General features: G+C 43.7%; 2 protein-coding genes and 1 long non-coding RNA gene across 9 annotated transcripts in view; 2 read left to right on the top strand and 1 right to left on the bottom strand.

The window, feature by feature from the left end:
* Positions 1-772: 772 nt before the first annotated feature.
* LOC109251388 (uncharacterized) lies at positions 773-17775 on the top strand. Its single transcript, XR_008422615.1, has 3 exons — positions 773-1229; positions 2749-2797; positions 17680-17775. It is a non-coding gene; the product is annotated as an uncharacterized LOC109251388 (long non-coding RNA).
* Positions 9458-22189, bottom strand: OXSM (3-oxoacyl-ACP synthase, mitochondrial). Of its 4 annotated transcripts, none has more exons than XM_019422915.2 (3): positions 21913-22189; positions 12828-13937; positions 9458-9978 (listed from the first exon to the last, which is right to left on the bottom strand). In XM_019422915.2, the coding sequence occupies exons 2-3, from the start codon at positions 13805-13807 to the stop codon at positions 9576-9578; spliced, it is 1383 nt and encodes a 460-aa protein (XP_019278460.2). In that variant the 5' UTR covers positions 13808-13937; positions 21913-22189; the 3' UTR covers positions 9458-9575. The 4 variants fall into 4 exon arrangements, with proteins under 4 accessions (XP_019278460.2, XP_019278461.2, XP_053759836.1 ...); XM_019422916.2 differs by lacking the exon at positions 21913-22189 and adding an exon at positions 21402-21519; XM_053903861.1 differs by lacking the exon at positions 21913-22189 and adding an exon at positions 14527-15081.
* The window catches only part of NGLY1 (N-glycanase 1), a 63672-nt gene continuing 62943 nt past the window's right edge, over positions 21723-22451 (top strand). For 2 of the 4 annotated variants that reach the window (XM_019422911.2, XM_019422913.2), the window contains exon 1: positions 21723-21933. In XM_019422911.2, coding sequence (XP_019278456.1) covers positions 21803-21933 — 131 coding nt within the window. In that variant the 5' untranslated portion in view covers positions 21723-21802. The remainder of the gene's footprint in view (positions 21934-22451) is intronic. The other 2 variants (XM_019422912.2, XM_019422910.2) reach the window with 1 other exon arrangement.

Here is a 22451-nt window from a genome sequence, read left to right as displayed (position 1 = left end):
AAGACTAAAGACTTTCGTATCACATATTTAAACCCACCAGAAAGCATCCGCCACTGCAGAGGAACTGAACAATCAAGTAGACAAAAGGACTCTGCCAGCTGAGATCGGTCTTGTCATTGGCCACCTCAGAACTTGCATGAAAGACCCATGAATGAAGCAGTCACAGTGGCAGAAATGGAGGCTGCATATGGGCCCAACAATATGGACTCCCACTTACCAAGATGGATCTAGCTACTGCTGCCTACATTTACTAAGTAAGTTTAGCTACAGCATCGCCCCCTTATCCAAGGGGATACATTCCAAGACCCCAGAGGATGGCTGAAACCAAGGATAGTACCAATTCTATATATACTTCCTTTTTTTTAAGTTTATTTACTTCGAGAGAGAGAGAGACAGAGACAGAGAATGCGTGCGAGCAGGAGAGAAAGGGCGAGAGAATCCCAAACAGGCTCCACGCTGTGGGCGGAGAGCACGATGAAGGGCTCGACCCCACCACCCTGGGATCATGACCTAAGCCAACATCAAGAGCGGGAAGTTTAACCCGCTGGGCCACCCATGAGCCCCCTAACTCTGTATATACTACGTATTTTCCTATACATACAAACCTACAATAGAGCTTAATTTATAAATTAGGCGCAGTGAGAGATTAAGAATAATAATAAGGAACAATACGACAATATACTGTAATAAAAGGTATGTGAATGTGCTCTTTGAAAACACCTCACGGCGCTGTACTCACTCACCCTTCCTGCGATGACCGGACACGCAAAATGCCTACGTGATGACGTAAGGCGAACGTGGTGGGCGGGCCTTGTGACGTAACACTGGGCTCCTACCGACCCTCGGAGGATCCTTCGCCAGGATCACCAGCTTCTGGAGGTGGCTGCGGCGGGTAATTGAAACCGCGGGGAACGCCACACTGCGGGTGAGGGGGAACTACCGTACTGCTGCCGCTGAATGTCCAACGCAGCTCAGAAGTATCTGTGTTTCATCCTCATAGGTATAGATACCTATTTCAGGTGTGGGCGTGCCTTTCCTGCCCAGAGAGCGTCAGCCAGCACCACTATCTGCAGGCTTATGGAACACCCCATCCGCAGGCCTGGCACCCCATACAACACCGCGTCTGAGGGCTGCTTCACCAACTTGTTGCTTCCCTGCGATACCTGGACGTAGCCCCTTACCCGGAGGGCAAGGAAAGACTCAAGAAATAGGCTGGCCACTCCAGATTGGTAGGTGTGGCTGCTTTAACAAGCAAGGGGATTTTACGAGGCTTGTTTCCACTGGATCTCTGCACCAGTGGATCTTTACATCCGCTGCCAGAATCTTTAAAGTATATTCAGAGGCCTTAATGAGGTTCAGCCGTGTAACTGCCCAGCTAGTCTCAACAACACATTGCTCCCACGGGGGCTGTGTCCTTGAAACTGGTTCCTCTTGTAGAAACACAGGGCTAAATTTACATTCCAAGGACAGGGGAGGGAGTCGGGAGCTTCTAAATTGCCCGGGATCTAGCCCGAGGGTCAACTGGCGTTTGTGTCCTCTGGATGACCTACCCCTCCTGACCTGCCTTTACCATCTTATGTGCCCGCACCCCCACCCTGGCTCTTCTGCAAATTACCCTCAGCAGTGAGCGAGGAGTTTCACTGAGATGGAGGTGACTCCTTTACAGCTACCTGGCAAAATTGGAGGCAGGTACGGCAACAACACAGGCACATGCAAGAGAAAACACAAATTAAGATAATGATTCCTAACATAAGGAATGACTTTTTCCACCAAGAATGCCATGACACAAACCACCAGTTTATTAACCAACCTAGGAACGGTGTCAGATTTTTTCAGAACATTCACTGGTATCTTCATGTGACTCTACTTAACGTATTAGCAGCGTCATCACCTATGAACAGGGCATCCTGTTAGGTTAACGGCATAGGTGCCTCCTTGGGAGGCGGTAATAACGTTCAAAGCCATAGTTTTTCTCATTAGAGACAATTCAGTGTTCAATAAGGACAGGCTTTGTTGGCATCATTTAAGACTCCTTAGATGAATTCAGTAAGGCCTTGTATGTGAGCTATAACATCCTCCAGGCCAATGGCGGAAACAAAGACAATGGCCAAATGATTGTACCAGTGGAAAACAGAATGTGTCCATCTGGCCTAGAGGAGGCTGAGGTTGACAGCTTTAGGAATTTGACCTGGTTGTAATACCATGCATGCTGCCTGGGGGAGGCAGCACTGTCAGACATGAGGAGATGGACTGGGGGTGGGCCATGCCAGACCAGAACCTCTACCTTCTCCGCTTTTAAAATGGTTCATGCTTCTTTCCAGGTATAGTACATTCCAAAGGCCCAGCCTGCAGCAGGACAAGTGGATCCCAGTGGAGATTGTATAGTTCCTTCTCACCCAGGGGGGGCATAGTAATTATTCATCCATTCCAGTGGGAAATTCCATAGTAATTATTCATTCATTCCGGTGGGAAATTCAGTAGGTAACACCTTTCCCAGGCATCATGGGGCTTGGTGTTCTCAGCAGCATAGCAGATAAATCCACGGTGACAGCTGGGAGGGAGGGGGCTAGTTTCCCACAATTCCCATACCTTTATGGTGTTGGGTGTCTCAGCAGGGTCCCCAGTCTGGCATACGGAGCAACAGGGGCTACTGGTAGGTCATTCAAATGTATTAAAACGTGGGGTAGTACCTTAGTCTACCCAGGCAAGCTAGTTTTACCTTTTAGTAATTTAATCTATTGCTTGCAGGTTATAGGAAAGGTGGAACCTCCATTCAATGTCATGCTCTTTTGCCCAGGTTTGTACATCATGGCATTTGACATGTGACCCCTGATCACTGTTTATTTGATGAAGGTATCTACCTGGTACTCAGTTTCTCTAATCCCCTAATGGTGGGAGTGTGGTTTGTGCAGTGACAGAGGAAAGCTTGGTTAGTCCAGACATTGTGTCTACACAAACTGAGACATATTTAGGATTCTCATTTGGTGGGAGGGGGCCAACATAATCAACTTGCCAATCCCTCATTGGTTGGGAACTCCAGTGAATGGCCCCAGGGTCCTTTGGCAGTTGCCTTGAGCATTGTTTAGCACATATAAGACATGTTATTGCATTAATCACTGTATTTCAAGGGCAATTTGGCATCGTTGGCAATATGCCATCCCACCTGGATAGGTAGTAAGTGGCATCTACTGAAGGGTCAGTACTAGGGCTTGTACAGAGTGATGGCCTCAACCTCCGCATTGCCAGGAGGTGTCAGTGCCTTATGAGCTGGGATGCGGAAGACAGTGAGGAATGTCTCAGGCTGAACCCAAATGTCTTTCCGTATATCCCCACGTCACAAGGGCTTATGCATGATCAGCTACCTCTCAGCCTCCCACAGATTCAACCCATGACGTTAATCCCCCTCTAGAATTGTCCAGCTATCAGTACAAAGGGTTAATGGCCAGGGCTCTGACTGATCACCAGACAAATTGCTCTGAGCTTACTGGTTTGCTGTAGTTCTTGCCTGTTACGAAGAGAACAGATTCTTATTGAACTTATGCAAGTAACTATGTGGACATGAAAATAAGAATATTCACTAAGATTTCCAAATTCTGGAGGGACCAGGTAGGGAGGAAAAGATAAATGTTTCATCTTTGTTCATAAAGGTATATGTTGGCAAATTGCTGATAGCTCAAGAAAAAAGAAACAGAAAAGGTTTCCTGAAATCTGGAAAATCAAAACATAAAAAAAAAACCTATAATGTTTCCAATAAAAAGTCATAAAAATTACAGTCATCCTCATCAGTTTTTCCATTAGAGTTCTGTAAATTCTTACTCAGTTCAGTAGTATGACTTTAGTTATCAGAAACCTGTATTTGTCTGTCTTTTCCATGAATCTCCTTGTCTGCATGAACACCTTCACAAAGGCATCAGAGTAAAAACAATAACATTCTGTAAAGGAGAAAAGACTTAAAAAGATATAAGATTCATTACAGTGTAATCAACATGGAAATTTGGTTATTTCTGTGACACACCTGTCCTCGTGATGACCTCCTCCAATACTAAGCAGAGGGTGTTCTTGCACAGCACAGGAGATTGACCATGGGAGTCAGCCCGTGACATGGGCATGGGCTCCCTGAGTTATATTACATGTTATACCATCCTGAAGCAGCCAGCCTCAGAGAATGCTGGAACAGCCCTCTAAAGGCACACCTGAATCAGCAACTCAGAGGCAATATCGTGAATGTGGTGCCATCCCCAGGATGCAGTATATTCCTACATGAAAGACTTCTATACTTCTATGTGGGGCTCAGTCCCCAGCAAAGAGAACACAACCTTTGTGTGTGGAGAGGGAACGGGAGCAGCCTCGCTTACCATCGCTCCCAATGACCCAGGCACAATGGGGAATTTTGTGCCTCCCATCCTTGCAACTCTGAGCTCCTCAGTGCTAAAAATTCTGGTCTCTACAGGGTATACAGACTCTTACCAGGAAACACAGAAAGTGTCTCATTGAACGACAAAGTGTACTTACCACTAGGACACTTTGGACTCATTGTGCCCAGGGCCCAGAAAGTCAACACACTGGCTGTGGCATTTGATCCTAATCAGCTGAAGAAGGTGGTGCTGCTTTACGATGAAGACAGGGAGAATATGTGTCGAATCTAGGAGGTGTACTTGGGCACCTTCCCGTGTTTCCTTGCCTCCTGATTCCAGTGTTCTAGACACAAACAGCAAATGCTGTCTGAAAAAAAGGTGTGGTATGATTGCCAAGGCCGCAGGCTGTCAGGAGTGAAAGTTTGAGTCACAGCACCAGGGGAGCCAGCAAGGCCTGCCAAGATAACAGCTGAGTGTGTATGTGTGTGTGGGGCGGGGGGGGGGGGTGGGGGGGGTGGATTTGGAATGAATAATGGATTAGGGAGAGGATGAGGACCTGAAACCTACCACAGCACTAGGAGCTACTGTTTGTCCCACTAACCTTCCTCTTCAAAGGTTTCCCTCAGAAAGAGAGGCCACAGGAACCATGGAGGAGCCTCCCCCTGAACTTGAAGAAGTTGATCTCTTTGGTGTAAGAAGTAGAGATTGCTGACCATTAAAAATACAGCTCAAGGGCCTCTGGTTGGCTCAGCTGGTCAGGTGTCGGACTCTTGATTTGGGCTCAGGTCATGATCTTGCAGTCCATGGGATCAAGCCCCTCGTCAGGCTCTGCTGACAGCACAGAATGTGCTTAAGATTCTCTCTCTCCCTCTTTCTCTGCCCTCCCCTGCTCATGCACGCTCGCTCTCTCTCTCAAAAATAAACTAATAAACATTTTTTAAAGGATACAGCTCAGATCTCCTGCTGTGCCCAGGCAGCTCCCAGCCACTCACCAAGCATGGTATGGGTACTAATGAAGGCCTGTTCTGAGAATTGTGGAACTCCTTTAACAAGAGATTTTAATCAGCAACTCTTCATTAGCCTGGCCAAAGCTTTCTTAGAATGGTACTTCAGTCTGAGACCCTTCTACCAATCCCCTCTTTCATTCCTTATGGAGGGAACTCTCGGCTGAGTCTCAAGATACTCTCTGCTTTCTCCAGCTTTCTTTCTCTGTCCTTCACGGGCCTTTCCCCCAATGAATTTCTTGAACAGAAAATCCTGTCTCAGTGTCTGTTTCTCAGGGGACCTGAATTAACATAAAAGCTAACTGTTATTATTTTTATTATCTTAAGTTCCTCTACCTTTTTCTTTAACTGTAAAAACTCTGGTGGGATAGAGGGGAGAGGATAATTGGGTCTAAAAATAGTTATATACACTTGGCACTTAGACCATAGGAAGTAATTCTCAAATTTCTAGACATTTGTAGTATTCTCAGTAATAGGAGTATATATATAGATATATACATACACACACACACACACACACACACACACACACACACACACACACACATATATATGCTATCTGTATATATATCCTTTGTTACATCCTTATACATTTGTGATTTTCACAGGAAGGATTCTTTGCTTTAAAAGCTCTCACAGTTCCAGTATATTTTTAAAAACATGTCTTTTGTTCAAAAGGCAATACATATTCACTTAAAAATAATAGTGAGAGGGGCGCCTGGGTGGCTCAGTCAGTTAAGTGGCCGACTTTGGCTCAGGTCATGATCTCGCAGTCCGTGAGTTCGAGCCCCGCGTTGGGCTCTGTGCTGACAGTTCAGAGCCTGGAGCCTGTTTCAGATTCTGTGTCTCCCTCTCTCTGACCCTCCCCTGTTCATGCTCTGTCTCTCTCTGTCTCAAAAATAAATAAATGTTAAAAAAAAATTTTTTTTAAATAATAGATAAAGTAAAATGTTATAACAAGTTAAGTGGGGATTAGGGACAGGAAAAATGAAGGGTATCTATATTGACTAAAGAATTTTGAAAAGTCAGCAATAGATGGAAGGATTATTGATATACTCAATAACATTGAAAAAGCTCAAAAACACTGAGTGAAAGAAGCCAGATACTAAAAGTATACTCTGTATGATTCCATATATATAAAATTCTAGAAAAGGCAGACCTTATCTATAGTAACAGAAAGCTCTTCAGTGATTGGAGCTGGGGGGGGGGGGGGGTGGTGTGTGGCTGGGTGGGGAGTTGACTGCCAAGGGTAATGAGAGAATTTTTGTGGTCACGCAAATGTTCCGTATTTCGATTGTGGCAGTTACATGAGTTGTGTGTACATCTTTGTCAAAGCTTATTTAACTGTACACTTAAACTAGGTGCATTTTATTATATATAAATGATGCCTTAGTTGATTTTAAAAAACAAAACACGATATTCAACTTTGGAATAATCTTGGAATAAGATTCCTCATCCAGGCCACCATCTTTTCTTACCTGGGTTTTGTAATACCCTTCTGACTGGATTTTCTTTTAGGAATCAAGCTTCCCTCCAATCTGTTCTTCACTCTAAAGCCCGAGTGATGTTTCCAAAAGAGTGATTAGGTTACTCCCAGTAACTCCCATTTTTCTTCACATGTATCAGTCAGGGCTCAGAGAAAGAGAACCACTAAAATAGATGTAGGTATGCAGACATAGATATTTGTTATAGAATTTTGACCTTACACAATTATGAGAACTGGATGTTCACCTGTTAATCTTCTGTTGCTGGAATCTGAAGTCCACAAGGCAGCCAGTTGGAAAGGGAAAATGGATGTAACCCTTCAATAACAAGCTAGAACTCACAACCACAAGAATGAACTGAAACCTCTCAGACCTTGCTGCCTGTGACCTTGGTGGTATGGGGCAAAGCCGGGGCCCTTCATTACCATGGAGTTAGACACACACCTGGCCGAGAAGTCAAGGAAGCTGAAGGAAGATCCGACAGAAGGGGAAGCAGTTGCAAGGCTCAGCCACTGCCTTCTCATCAAGGTGAGCCAGCAAAGCCACAACATGTATCTGCTATAAAAAGGAGGCTGCTTCACTTCCCCACTCCAAATCTCCCACAAGAAATGTCTTATGGCCAGCACTAACCAAAAACATACAGTAGAGAGAATTCTAGGAAATGTATGTAGTTCAGCTTGACCCCTTACAAAACCATCAGACCCTTACCTTGAATGACTTCCCATACTTTTATATCCTTAACAAAACTTGTAAGGTTCTTTGTGACCTGTCTTCCACCAGACTTTCTGGCTTTATCTCCTACTCCCCGCACCCCCTATATGAGGCAATTATGTATTTGTGTTCAGTACAAATGTTCGAACATTTCTAACCTTTTCACACTATCCCTCCTGGCTGAAATACTGTTCTGCCTTCCCTATCTTCCCCTTAACCTAGCTGAGACCTATTCACCGTTATGGGCTCAGCTTCTTTTAGGAAACCTTCCCTGACACATCCCTTTATCATTGGTGGCCAGTACAAAACCAGGTCCATAGTTAGAACCCAACAAATTTCAGTTGAATAAATTAATATGTGCCAATGACAAAACTGAGTATAGCTGAATGAACAGGGCTGCAGCCCTAGGCACATAGGGGATAAAGTGCTGTAGCGAAGGTCTATGGGTAGGCAATATATTCGGTCTGTTAAAATGTGTGGAACACTACTCACTCCTGCAGAAATATACACATTCCATTTATCCCCTTATTCACTCTATCCCTTTGCTACATAAACCCCCATTGCAACAGATACTTCTTGTCTTAGTTTGAGTCCCCCACAAAGCAGAGCCTAACACAAGGTAGTTAGTTTGGGAGGTGATTCCTGGGAGTAGGATTAAAAATCAGGGAGGGAGGAGAGGGAAGGGGGAAAAACCCAGTAAAGGGAGTTATTGAGCTGGTTAATGCCCTGAGCTGCCCCACTTCCCGAGGACCTTTATCTCCATGAATCACTAGGTGCCACCATAAGTAGAAGAAGAATAAGAAACACCAAACCAATTTTACCTCCTCCTCTCAGAGAACTCATGACTTGGGAGTTTAGGGAAATTTCACTAATTTTATCTCTGTATAGATAGTATGAAGAAAAGAGAGAGTGGGGGGACACCTGAGTGGCTTAGTTGGTTGGGCGACCGACTTCGGCTCAGAGCATGATCTCACAGTTCATGAGTTGGAGCCCTGCGTCGGGCTCTGTGCTGACAGCTCAGAGCCTGGAGCCTGCTTCGGGTTCTGTGTCTCCCCTCTCTCTTCCCCTTCCCTGCTCACGCTCTGTGTCTGTCTCTCAATAATAAATAAAGGTTAAAAAAAAAACAAAGGTAGAAGGGGTAAACAGCTCATCACTGGATGACTGCTTTATTCAAAGAGTGTTACTCAGGGGTGCCTGGGTGGCTCAGTCGGTTAAGCGTCCGACTTCAGCTCAGGTCATGACCTCACAGTCTGTGAGTTCGAGCCCTGCGTCCGACTCTGCGCTGACAGCTCGGAGCCTGGAGCCTGCTTCTGATTCTGTGTCTCCCTCTCTCTCTGCCCCTCCCCTGCTCACACTCTGTCTCTCTCTCTCAAAAATAAATAAACATTAAAAAAAAATTAAAAAAAAAAAAAAAGAATGTTGCTCAATGATGCCAACTCCCAGTTATATGCACATTCCTTCTCCTTATGTTGTATGGGAATGGTAAGCCTGGGGTGGTACAGTGCAACAACCTTGCCTAGCACAGAGCAGCTACTCACCAAATGTTTGTGGAAGGGACAAGAGCAGGTGAAATATCAAAGAGTTGTTTGACCAAGAGTATGAGGAAAATATAGATCAGTGTTTCTCATACGGGGACTATTTTGCCACCCAGAAAACACCTGGCAAGGTCTAGAGACATTTTTGGTTGTCACAACTAGAGAAGAGGGTGCTACTGCAATCTTGTGGGTCAAGACAAGGATGCTGCAAAGCATCCAATAATATATAGGACACCTCCCCTTCCCCCAACAAAGAATTATCCTGCCCAAGATATCAGTAGTGCCAGGGGTGAAAAATCCTGACACAGATAAAGGTTATCTGGGCATTAATATATATATCTATATAGATATATAGAGATAAATATTGATACATTTCTATAGACATTTTATTTCTTCACTTAAGATAGTTTATAACATTTTTAAAAATCAATGTTTAATTACAAATGATTTGCCCCTAAAAAAGAAAAAAAAAAAAAAAGATTTGCCCTACATGGCAGCAATACAAAGTGTTGCGTTAGTACCACCAAAACCAAAGGAATTGGTGAGTCCAATACGTCTTTTCTCAATTTTCCATTCTTGTGCCTTTAGTGGAACATAATTGAGATCAAATTCTGGTTCTGTACAATCCAGGTTTAAAGTAGGTGGTAGTTTTTGATAATAACAAGCCAGAGCAGTAAAAGCTGCCTCAACTGCCCCTGCAGCTCCCAACAGATGTCCCGTGGCTCCCTTAGTTGAAGAAACCGCAAGGGCACGGGTATGGTCTTTGAAAAGATGTTTGATAGCTTTGTTTTCAGCAGCATCTCCCAATGGTGTGGAAGTAGCATGTGCATTGACATAGGATATCTCTTCAGGTTGTACACTTGCATCTTTTACAGCTGCAGCCATACATCTAATAAAATAGGGAAAAAAATGATCAGAACTAAGTCTAATTTTAACACACGAGTCATTATATGGCCTATGAGAAAGAAATACACATATATACAGGATAAAAAGAATCTTTTGCGCTAATAACAAAACTCCAACTTGGATTACCATATGCATTAGCATGCCACCTGCCTAGTACCCTGGACTAATTCAACACCATGAGATAAATACACAAGCCTATGGGTTTTAAAATCTCTAATAAAATATATTTCCATTTATTTGGATTGATATCTTTCCCTGGGAGAAAAACCACATTCACTCAGCCTAGAATAGTTTTTCTTCTAGCAATCTTTCTCTCTTTTTCTTCCTTCCTTCCTTTCTTTCTTTCTTTTTTAATTTTTTAATGTTTATTCTTTAAGAGGAACAGCAAGCAGGAGCAGGAGACGGGGAGAGAGACGGGGACAGATGAACCAGAGCAGGCTCTGCGCTGACAGCACAGAGCCCGATGCGGGGCTCATACTCGCCAACTGGGAGATCATGACCTGAGCCAAAGGCAGATGCCCAACCACCCAACTGACTGAGCCACCCTACGAATCTTTCATCAGTGGGATGTGTGTGTGTGTGTGTGTGTGTGTGTGTGTGTGTAGTGATTCCAAATAGGGAGAAAAATTTTATAACCATGTTTTAATTTTCTTCTCATATTTAAATGTAAAACTTGGCATATTTCCCAATAATCTAAAAACGTCTGTACCAATACTTTGGTGCTTCAAATAACCTTTCAAGGGGCACCTGGGTGGCTCAGCCAGTTGAGCGTCCGACTCGATTTCATCTTGGGTCATTATCTCACAGGCCTGCGTCAGGCTCTAGTTGGGATTCTCTCTCTCTCACTCTCTGCCCCTACCCCACTAACACTCTCTCTCTCAAAATAAATAAACATTTTTAACAAATAACCTTTCAAAATTCTATTTAGGCTATAAGAATTCTAAGTAAGTGAGCAAGTATAAAGCCAAGCCAAAACAGGGGCGCCTGGGTGGCTCAGTCGGTTAAGCGTCCGACTTCGGATCAGGTCACGATCTCGCAGTCCGTGAGTTCGAGCCCCGCGTCAGGCTCTGGCTGATGGCTCAGAGCCTGGAGCCTGTTTCCAATTCTGTGTCTCCCTCTCTTCTGCCCCTCCCCCGTTCATGCTCCGTCTCTCTCTGTCTCAAAAATAAATAAACGTTAAAAAAAAATTTTTTTTTTTTTAATAAAAAAAAAAGCCAAGCCAAAACAAACAAATACAAAAATAAAACTTTTCTCTTGAAGAACCTTTGAAAAGCTCAGGAATGTCAACACCCTCTTTTTTAGATCCTGATCTCTGGGTTGCACATATTTCCTTAAGAGGCAGCTTAGAGTGTAATTTGAACTTTCACCTAAATACAACTATTTCTGCATCTAGCTGGCTACTATGTTTGACATTTCTAGCACCAGCAACTACTTACTGAAACTCAAAAGGATAATTCAGTGGGTCAGTAAACTATGGCTCTAGCCAGATACCTGCTTTTACAAATACAGTTGACCCTTAAATAATATGGGTGGGTCCACTTGCGGATTTTTTATGTAACTATTCTGTAAATGTATTTTCTCTTCTTTATGATTTTCTTAATAACATTTTCTTGTCTCTAGCTTACCATGTGAGAATACAGTACATAATATGTATATAAAATATGTGCTCATTGACTGTTTATGTTACCAGTAAGGCTTTTTTGTCAACAGTAGGCTATTAAGTTTTGGAGGAGTCAAAAGTTATACATTAAATTTTTGACTGCATGGGGGTCAGTGACCCCTTGTTCAAGGGTAAACTCCGGTTTCACTAGATCACGCCCATTCATTTATGTATTGTCTATGGCTGCTTTCACAAGAGAAGACAGAATTGAGTAATTGTGACAGAGACCCTATGGTCCACAAAGCTGAAAATACTCTTTGTCCCTTTACAGAAAAGGTTTGCCAACCCCTGGTCAATTTGACTGGTTAAAACATAATATGATCGGGGTGCCTGAGTGGGTCAGTCGGTTAAGCGTCCAACTTCAGCTCAGGTCATGATCTCGCAGTTTGTGAGTTTGGGCCCCATATCGGGCTCTGTGCTGACAGCTCAGAGCCTGGAGCCTGCTTTGGATTCTGTGTCTCCCTTCCTCTCTCTCTCTCTCTGCCCCTTCCCTGCTCGTGCTCTGTCAAAAATAAACATAAAAAAAAAATTATGATCTAAGCAGGCTAACCTATTAGCTAACACATTAACAGGGATTTTTTTTAACTTAATTATCTCTTATGCAATATCGACTTGTTTTTCAAAGTGTGGTCCTCAGACCAGCAGCGTCAGCATCAGCATCATGGGAGATTGTTAGAAATGCAGAATCTCAACCACCACCCTAGACCTAGAATCCGAATCTCCATTTTAATATCCCTGGATAGTTACAAGTTAGGAAGTCCTGATTTAGTAATAGTAGAACCCTGTTGAAATGGTGCAGAGACCAGACACAACTAGAAGAAAGGTTTGACTTTACTGTCTGAGTCTGATGAAGGGCCAAAGAGGAGGACTGTGGGAGGGAGCACTCTGACAGTTGTTAAGCACAATTCAAAGTATGAAAAGTTGGCAAAGACACACATGGCCTTTCTCAAAACTTTACTGGCCTTAACTAAAATCCAATTTTTATGAAGGATGGCTAAAAGCTTTCAAATATTTCAAACGTGTTGAAGCAAAGAATTCAAAACCTTTTTAAAACGGAAAAACACCAAAGATACTGTGTACCAGAGGCAGATACTACAATTTCCCCTAATTTGAGATTCCAATTAAGATGTCTTATGTGAAGAAATATTTTAAATAAAACAGCAAGTCTTTACCTTAAGGCGCCTTCTCCTTCGGGATCAGGTGCAGTTATGTGACCGGCATCACCTGAGAGGCCATAGCCCAAAACTTCTGCATAGATCCGGGCCCCTCGTTGAACAGCATGATCATGTTCCTCCAGTACCATCACAGCTGCACCTTCTCCCATTACAAAACCATCTCTCTTGGGGTGAAACGGCCGACAGGCCAGCTTAGGATCAGAGTTTGTGCTCAGAGCACGGGCTCTGGAAAACCCAGCAAGAGATAAAGGGCTAATGCAAGAATCTGCACCTCCAGCCACCATCACATCAGCATCACCATGGGCTATAAATCTAAAAGAGTCTCCCACGGCATGAGCTCCTGTGGTACAGGCTGTAGACACTGCATGATTGGGGCCCTTGAGTTTATATCGAATGCTGACCTGCCCTGCTGCCATATTGACCAGAATCTTCGGGACAAAGAATGGGCTGACTTTACTGTAACCTTTTGTCTGAAACATCAAAGCAGTTTCAGAAACAACTTCGAGAGGAACCATTCCCATGCCAATTGCAACGCCAGTAGCCACTCGATCGGCTTCTGATTGAGGACGCCAGTCAGAATCTTTCATGGCTAACTCTGCAGCCCCAATGGCCATAATGGTGGGAGAAGACATGGACTTGATATCTGACCTGGATACAAAATTTTGTTCGTTGAACTGACCGTCAGCACAACCTCTTGGCACTAAAGCAGCAACACTGCAAGGGATACTCTTATATTCTTCACCGACCAGTGAAACAATTCCACTCTCTCCCCGGATAAGACGATCCCATACCAGCTGCGTTCCAACACCAAGAGGAGTCACTAAACCAATGCCTGTAATGACAACCCGCCTACGAATTCTGGATGTTGGCACAGTTCCAAAAAACCTCCTTTTATTTCCTATTAATTGCTGGCATAATCTTGAATATAGATGAGGGCTTGTAATTTTTAAGAAATTTTGCAAGCAATTTGACAACATGGTTGAGATTCAGATGATCATAAACACATTCCTGTACATCACAACACGCCCAGGAGGTAACCACTGTTGTTTAAATAGCTTATAGGCCTAGGAAACAATAGCAGAAACGTTTTCAGGTGCTGGGTGTGAGCTGTTAATGAACACAGAGAAAATAACGTTAACATCATTTTAATTTATACTTATTAAACGAACCATTTGGAGTTCCCTTTTTTGATTGTAAGTACCCTCACGTTCCAAGATGAAGAGGTGAAATGATGACTCAATTCACCAAAATAGAATTACACTAGGTAAATTACAAAGGCATTCCCAGCCCTTTAGGGGCTGCATAAAGGAGACTTTTTCAGGATTATCGAGGCCTTATTCTAAGTATTTCTAGCATCAGTGGCACAAAAAAAACCACTGCAAGGCCTATTCTCTGAGCTACGGGTAAGTGAACTTTACTGATCTTCAAAACGTGGAGATAATTAGGGTTTTTAATCAGGAGACGGGAAGTGAGGGGCGTGGCCAACTCCTCCCTCCCCGCCCCCTCCCTCCCTCCCTCTCCCCTCTCCCCCTCTCCCCCCACCCCCTGCCTCTCAAGCACCACCACACACACTAAGAAAGCATGGCTAGAGGAAGAAAAGTCAGGCGCAGATCATCAGACTCCCCTTTCCCGATCCAACCCCCACCCAATCTGGCTGTGGAGAGGCGGAAGGAGAACGCTAGCACGCCGCTGATACCTTCGCCAGGCGTCGCGCCGGCCGCGCAGCCGCCCTCTGCATTCGCACGTCCGCTCATGCGCGCGCCCACGCACGCGCTACGTGTGGGGGGTGGGGCCTGCCGGTTGCTCTTTCTCTGTCACCTTGATGGAGGTCAGACCGTGGGAGGTGGCGGCGCTCCGCTGGCTAGGGAGGAACCTCCCCTCCCTCGATTTCACTGACTGTCAGCTAGCCAAGAACGCGCACAGAACGCGATGAGGTAGCCCTTTTGCCCATCAAAAAAAGGACTTTTGTTTTGTCGGTAAAGATGATGTCCAGATATTTCCATTTTGTGGAAGGGACACCGCCATATTCTACTGAAATCTTTGTAAAGAATTAAGTAAACTACAGGAGCCTCAAAGTTGTTACTGTTCCTCCTAAGGTTGTTTATAATAGTAAAGTAGAACTAACCAAAATGCCCAACATCAGGAAATGGGTATTTTGCAGTACATCTAAAAGCTATGCAGCCATTTAAGATAATTTTGTAAGTTAATACTATATAGAAAGATGTTAAAAGTATGTTAGGAGATGACAGGTTACAAGATGGCATATATCCACTTAAATTTATGTGTGTATGTGTGTGTGTGTATATATATGTGTGTATATATATATATATATATATATATATATATACACACACAAAATAATTATATTTTATGTAATGAATCACCTGAGGGGCTCAGTCGGTTGAGGGTCTGACTTTGGCTCAGGTCGTGATCTCCTGATTTGTGAGTTCAAGCCCATCAGGTTTGCTACTGTCAGAACAGAGCCTGCTTCAGGTGGTCTGTCCCCCTCTCCCTGCTCTTGCCCTGCTTGCGCTCTCTAAAAAAGAAAACATTACCTGTTGGGATGAGCACTGGGTGTTGTATGGAAACCAATTTGACAATAAATTTCATATTATAAATAAAGAAAGAAAAAAGAAAACATTTTGGGGTGCCTGGGTGGTTCAGTCGGTTGAGTGAACGACCTCAGCTCAGGTCTTGATCTCACAGTTGGTGAGTTCGAGCCCCGTGTCAGGTTCTGTGCTGACAGCTCAGAGCCTGGAGCCTGCTTCAGATTCTGTGTCTCCCTCCGTCTCTGCCCCATCCCCACTCATGCTCTGTCTCTGTCTTAAAAATAAATAAAACATTAAAAAAATTTTTTTTAAGAAAACATTTAAAAAATGTATATATGTGTTGTGTGTGTGTGTGTATGTATATATGCATCTGGGGCAGGGCTCAAAATGCCACATGGATGTCCCAACGAACAGAGACAAGAAGGGGCGCCTGGCAGTGAGTTGGTGGAGCATGCGATTCTTGATCTTGGGATGGGGAGTTTGAGCCCCGTGTTGGGGTTAAGTAGAGATTACTCAAAAAAATAAATACAAAATAAAAATATTTTTTAAAAAATTTAATGGAGACAAGAATAGAGATTGTAGACATTTATTTCTAAGTGTCTAAAAAATATAATAACTTCATTTACTCAGCTAGCTGTGAATCTATGAAAATAGAACATGAAATTATAAAAAGCAAGAAATCAGCAAGATACTTATTTAGATGACCATCTGTTGTTCACATGCTGTCCCAGGTGTGAGGTTTATGTCCTTTTTTCTTCTTTATTTTTTTGAGTTTATTTATTTATTTTGGGAGAGAGCATGCTCAAGCAGGGAAGGGGCAGAGAAAGGGAGACAGAATACCCAACTCAAAGCTCAGTCTCATGACTCTGAGATCACCACCTGAGCCAATATCAAGAGTCAAATATTGGGGCACCTGGGTGGATCAGTCCGTTAAGCATCTGACTTTGGCTCAGGTCATGATCTCATAGTTCGTGGGTTCGAGCCCTGTGTCAGGCTCCGTGCTCACAGCTCAGAGCCTGGAGACTGCCTCCACTTCTGTGTCTCCCTCTTTCTCTGCCATTCCCCTGCTTGTGCTCTCTCTGTCTCTCAAAAATAAATAAACATTAAAAAAAAAAAAAGCCAGGGGCGCCTGGGTGGCGCAGTCGGTTAAGCGTCCGACTTCAGCCAGGTCACGATCTCGCGCGGTCCGTGAGTTCGAGCCCCGCATCGGGCTCTGGGCTGATGGCTCGGAGCCTGGAGCCTGTTTCCGATTCTGTGTCTCCCTCTCTCTCTGCCCCTCCCCCATTCATGCTCTGTCTCTCTCTGTCCCAAAAATAAATAAAAAACGTTGAAAAAAAAAAAAAAAAAGCCAGATGCTTAACCAATTGAGCCACCCAGGCGCCTCCTTTTTTTCTTCTTTAGGTAAAAGGTTGAACATACAATCTGCATTTGAACCTCCCAGCCATATTTGTTTCTTTCTGGACAGTGTCTCTCGAATGATTGTTTCTGAATGCTCTGCCTTCTTTCCCAGCTCTAGAGAAGAATTTTGGTCAAGTACTGGATTTAAATGAGCTTGGAAATGTACTTTGCCTAAAATAGTTTAGGAAAGCCCAATATGACCTTGAGTCATCCTTGATCCTAGGCCTATTCAGTTACTTCTTAGCATGACCTTCATTCATTAACTATAGAGTTAATTTCAGAGGGATTAAACAAACACATGTGGTTATAAAATAACTAAAACTTGGTTAGTAGAAATATGCAAACTTGCTGTCCCTTTTCATTGCTTTATGATATGTTTAAATTACAGTGGGAAAAGACCTACAATATAGTCTTTGAAGCCAAACTCCTGTGAAACAGTTTTAATGTGCTGCTTGGTTTTTCTTTTGTAATATCACAAGATTATCTTGGATCTAGACAAATCAATTAAAATCCTGTTGAAAAGTAAAACCACCAAAAAGTCATTTCATTTTTATTTCTACCTCTGATCTCCTTTCCTTTGGTTTGGAAAGAGGTAGGAATTCTTATGATATTCCAATAGCTGTACTAGGGTCTAGTACCATATTCCTTGCTGGTGATGCTGTTGCTGCCAATCTAACCACTGCTGTGAACTCCTTAGGACTTCTATGAAAGCAGGGCTCATGCTCATCTGATTCACTGCTTCACACCCCCTGGCACAGTGCCTGGGATTCAGTAGCCGTTTCATAAATATTTGGTGACTGACTGAATTATGAAATAAACGAATAAGCACATACCCTTCTATCGGTTAGTATACACGCACTATTTTGTGTTTTTTACCAAATGACTTCTTTTTCTTTTCACAGTAACTTTTGTCTCATCAGCTCGGGGGCTGTCTGTATGCAAGATATTATCATTAGTTTTGTCTTTCCTACTAGAATAAAAGTCTCTTATGTCCTCCATCTCAGATTGCTTTGTACACAACAGGTGCTCACTAAATAGTTGTTGGGTAATCCCTTAATGCAATCATACCATAATAAATCACTACACCAATTCCTGAAAGGCTTCAACCCCTCTCTGTGCTATAGTCTTTATTGAGGTCAATGTTTTCTTTTTTATGCCAAAACTGATCCTGGGGAAATTTAATGGGTTATTTCTTTGTTCTATTCTATTTAAGAATAGTGCCACCATGTGTCAACTTTAACAATGGTGTACTTAAAGCAGGAATACTGAAAAAAATTATTTGGAGAAAAAAAACAAAAGCCAAGTAAAAGAATAGCAAGTTCAATGCTGATTTAATACTGGAACACCCATTAGTTGTGTGAAGCAATGGTGAGCATAAAGAAATTAAGAGTAGCTTACTATCTTCAACTTTTCTAAAAGAACTGAAAAATCAAAATATTTTCAGCTTGACTTAGTGGAAGAAGCAGACAGGGAAAAGAATGAGTCAAAGTCCTTTATAATAAATTCTCTTTTTGTTTAATAATAAATTCTCTTAACAGTTGCATAAATGGTGGTAACCAAGAGAGATTGTAGTTACTCAAGAACTTCAGCAGAAACATTGGTAAACAGTAATTTGGAAGGATTTAAATTTCAGGTGATCTAAGATAAACAATAACTTACTGAATTACCCTTGAAATGATGATTTCCATGATTTTCTAGACCCTGCATTATTATCACAGTATTAACTTTATGGCATTGGTTTTCATACTGTGTTTGCATGTTCCCCACAAAGATGCCTGATGGTCATTATCTCCGTCAAAGGGCAGGCTCAACTGATGGCATTCTATCCTTCCTGCCACCCACACTCTCCTGCTTCAATTCTAGAGCATCTCCACTTTGGTGTTTTATATATACTGGTTTCCCTCCCAAGAATTTATTTGAAAACAAAAGTGTTCTATTTCTTTAAAAGTAAAATAAAGTACTACATAGTATGTAATAATCTTATGCTATCATAAGGATAAATAAATGTGAAAAAAAAACACCTCAAATTAAGGTGACTATAGTTTGTGGTAGAGACAGCTAGTTATAACTCCAGGCCCCCCTCCCTGCACCTTTTATCCTTTAGAGTTGTGGGTACATGTCCAGCTAGGAACTAAATTTCCCAGCCTTCCCTCTTTTATCTAGATGGGGCTTCCTTTTCTCAATTATATGGTAGAGAAAATGCTATACCAGTAAAACCTTAGATGGTGAGTAACTTGTTCTGCGAGTGTTCCACAAGATGAGGAAACATCTCTAACAAATTTTTACTTTATAAACGAGCGATGTCTTACAAGTATGCAATAGGAGTACTATGTAACACTGAAAGTCACATGATTACAACTGAGCCAATCGTTCTGTCTCTCTCTGTGGGTTTGTGGGTGATCGTCTCCCACACTCAGTCTCAAACCATGATGACCACCGATCAACTGATGGATCTGTATCGCAAGCAACAGCAAGAAGTTATGGAGGCGATCTTATCCGCAGAGGAGGAGGAGAAAAAGGCAGAGGAATCCCTTACTTCAAATGAGATTAGGGAGATGTGTAAAATGTAGGAAACTGCAAAATTCTGTAGGAAAGCACCACCCAAATAAGGCTGTAGCAGTGTGAGCGATGAATCTGTTTAATGACAATGCAATGTCACATTTCCGTGAAATCCTCATAAGGAGGCAAAAGCAAGTATCATTGGAAAGATTTCTTGTTAAAGTTGCATGAAAAGAGGGGGCGCCTGGGTGGCACAGTCGGTTAAGCGTCCGACTTCAGCCAGGTCACGATCTTGCGGTGAGTTCGAGCCCCGCGTCAGGCTCTGGGCTGATGGCTCGGAGCCTGGAGCCTGTTTCCGATTCTGTGTCTCCCTCTCTCTCTGCCCCTCCCCCGTTCATGCTCTGTCTCTCTCTGTCCCAAAAATAAATTAAAAACGTTGAAAAAAAAATTAAAAAAAAATAAAAAATAAAAAATAAAAAATAAAGTTGCATGAAAAGAAAAAGATTCCGTTGAGCCAATAGCATGATTTCATTAGTGACAGTGAAAGTTGTCCTACACAATAACCCTCCCATCTCTTGTCTCCCTCACCATGAAGCCATGAAGGGTTTCAAAGGTAAGTGCAGACTAATTTATTTTTCTTTATATTTTCTATTGTCTTTATTATTTTATATTACATTACAGACTATTTTGGGGTTGTGGAACAAATCATCTGAATTTCCATTATTTCATATGGGGAAATTTGCTCTGATATACAAGTGCTTTGGATTCCAAGCATGTTTCTGGAAAAAATTATGCTTGCAAACCAAGGTTTTAGTATCCTTTGGGGCCCATGTGGTTAAGAAGCAGGTATGTCTGCTTTTTTGCCCAAACACCAACTGAATACAGAAGTCTCTGAGGCTCTATGGCAGGAATAGCAAACTACAGGCCCAATCCAGCAGGCTGTTTTTGTAAACAGAGTTTCATGGGAACACAGGCATGCCCATTCATTTTAGAGTATTGTCTATAGAACTACAAGTACAAAGACAGAAGTAAAGAGTTGAAACAGGGACCCTAAGAGACCCTAAAGCCACAGAGCCTTAAGCATTTATAGTCTGGCCCTTTACAAAAATGTTTGTTGACTGCTATTCTACAGGATGGAAGGAGCCTGAGAGTCCAAATTATTACACGGAGGAAAGCTGCCCATTGACTAAAGATACCTGCTTTACTAAACTGTTCTGTGAGCAAGAAAGAAACTTCTCTTGTGTTAAGTCACTGAAAAATTTAGTTACAGCAGCTAGGAACATACTATCAGTTAAACACTAGTTAAACACTAGTCCTGGAAGCTGGTCCCAAAACCTACATATTTATTTAAAACTTTCCCCATGTATCTGGCAGATGAATGGTAATTGAAGCAGACAGCATAACTCAAGGTCTTGCTCAGAAGTACTGAAAGAAAACTTCAAATGTAAAAAGCAAATAGAAGATAAAGCATCAAGAACATTTAAATGAGCTACTTCTGCAAATAATTTACCTTAAAAACATAAGGTCAAGATAAATATTTGTTGAGGTTTGGAAATGTTTGTCTGCAAAGAAGGAAGCCGTTGGTAAAAGTACACTTTCAAGGCCATGGTGAGGCCAAGAACGGATTAAATAAGTTAGGACTATCTTCTAAAAGGAATAAAGGAAATTAATCACATGATCTAACTTCAAAACAAACTCACAATACCTACCCACACTATATGAGATGATTATTTTTTATTGTCCCCCCCCCCCATTTTATTCTATTCCTTTTTGTCGTTATTGTATATATGTTTTATACTGGTAAATATACACGGTAAATTGAGCCCACGACTCACTATGTTGAACCTGTGGTTTAAAAACTTCTTTAGAGCAACATCATACTATTTGAGCTGGTACTTATGAAAAAGGACTTTGAATCACTCATCTAATTCTACAAAGAATCTATATACCAGAAACCCAGCAGAGTTTATAGCCACCCATTAGGTTTGGAACATTTGTTGCTCCTTCCTTGAGGTCTTTCATTCACACGTATTTAGGAATGCCTGGCCGTCTACGAGGAGGAAGCGGTAAGATTGTTTTGTTTGGGGGTAAAAGGCATGGTTAGACGTACGTGGGGGTTACCCACCTTCGTGGCTCAATCGAAACCCACTCTGGGACGCCGAAGGACCTGGGATTTTGCGACCCATCGGCCAGCACAGGCCAACACCCGCTCCCTGGGCCCTCCTCGCCGAAGCGCCCGTGCCAGGACGACCAAGCACCCCGCCCCTAGTTTCTGACTGAACCCCCAGGGCCTGGCAACGACGCCCCCGTCCCTCCAGGTCCAAACCCTCGACCTTCCCAGAACGCCCCCACCCAGCCGGGTTGAGCCACCACCCCCCACCCCCCCGCCCCCCGCCCCCCGCCCCCCACCTCCCGGCCCAGCGCCCCGCCCTTCCTGGCCAGCCGCAGAGGAGGCCGCGCGCAGTGGCGCCTGCTCAGTGCGGGACGCGGCGCGCGAGGGGCGGCGACGGCCGCGGGCGCTCAAGCATGGCGGCAGCCGCGTTGGGCAGCTCTTCGGGCTCTGCGTCCCCGGCTGTGGCCGAGCTGTGCCAGAACACGCCAGAGACCTTTCTGGAGGCCTCCAAGCTGTTGCTCACCTACGCAGACAACATCCTCAGGTGCGGGGCTGCGTGGTGGGACGGGGTGCCTGGGCGGGCGGTGAGGGGCACCTGCTTGGCGCAGGTTTGGGGGCGCCCCGCCAGGGCCCCGAAGGGCGGCGAGGCCAGGAAGGAGCGGGGCCTGAGCCTGGTTCCCACTCCGTGTCGGAGCCCGCTGGCCAAGGGCCTGGAGACTTGGCCAGGCCCCTCCGTCCAGAGAAGAGTAAGTTTCTTTTGCACTTGTGACTTGGCACCTGATGGCGGGGTGCTCCAGGGTGAACTGGAGGTGGTGGGGAAAGCGCAGGGCGGAGGGAGGTGAGAAGGCGTGCCGGAAACACTTGCCTCCGATCGAGTTGTTTAACTGTCTTGGTGTCAGCGCAGATGACAGCGTCTCATTCCCGCTGCGTGGGTCTTACCGTAGTGCCTTAAATTGCCACAGGCTTATGAGAAGTTAGTCTCCGACAAAATCCCCCTCCCCCCAACATTTTGTGAATATTTTAATATTAAAGCATAATGCTAACTGAAGTGGTGGGGTTTTT

This window comes from Panthera pardus, unplaced genomic scaffold (genome assembly GCF_024362965.1).
Source record: "Panthera pardus isolate Hobbes unplaced genomic scaffold, ASM2436296v1 HiC_scaffold_16, whole genome shotgun sequence".
NCBI classification, from domain to species: domain Eukaryota; kingdom Metazoa; phylum Chordata; class Mammalia; order Carnivora; family Felidae; genus Panthera; species Panthera pardus.
This window is presented reverse-complemented; position numbering and strand designations above follow the sequence as displayed.

Excerpts from the sequence above, each read along its gene's own strand:
- OXSM (XM_019422915.2), bottom strand. The coding sequence starts at position 13,807 with ATGTTGTCAAATTGCTTGCAAAATTTCTTAAAAATTACAAGCCCTCAT. Across the intron at positions 9,979-12,827 it reads GAAGGAGAAGGCGCCTTAAG|ATGTATGGCTGCAGCTGTAA; the intron begins GTAAAGACTTGC and ends CTATTTTATTAG.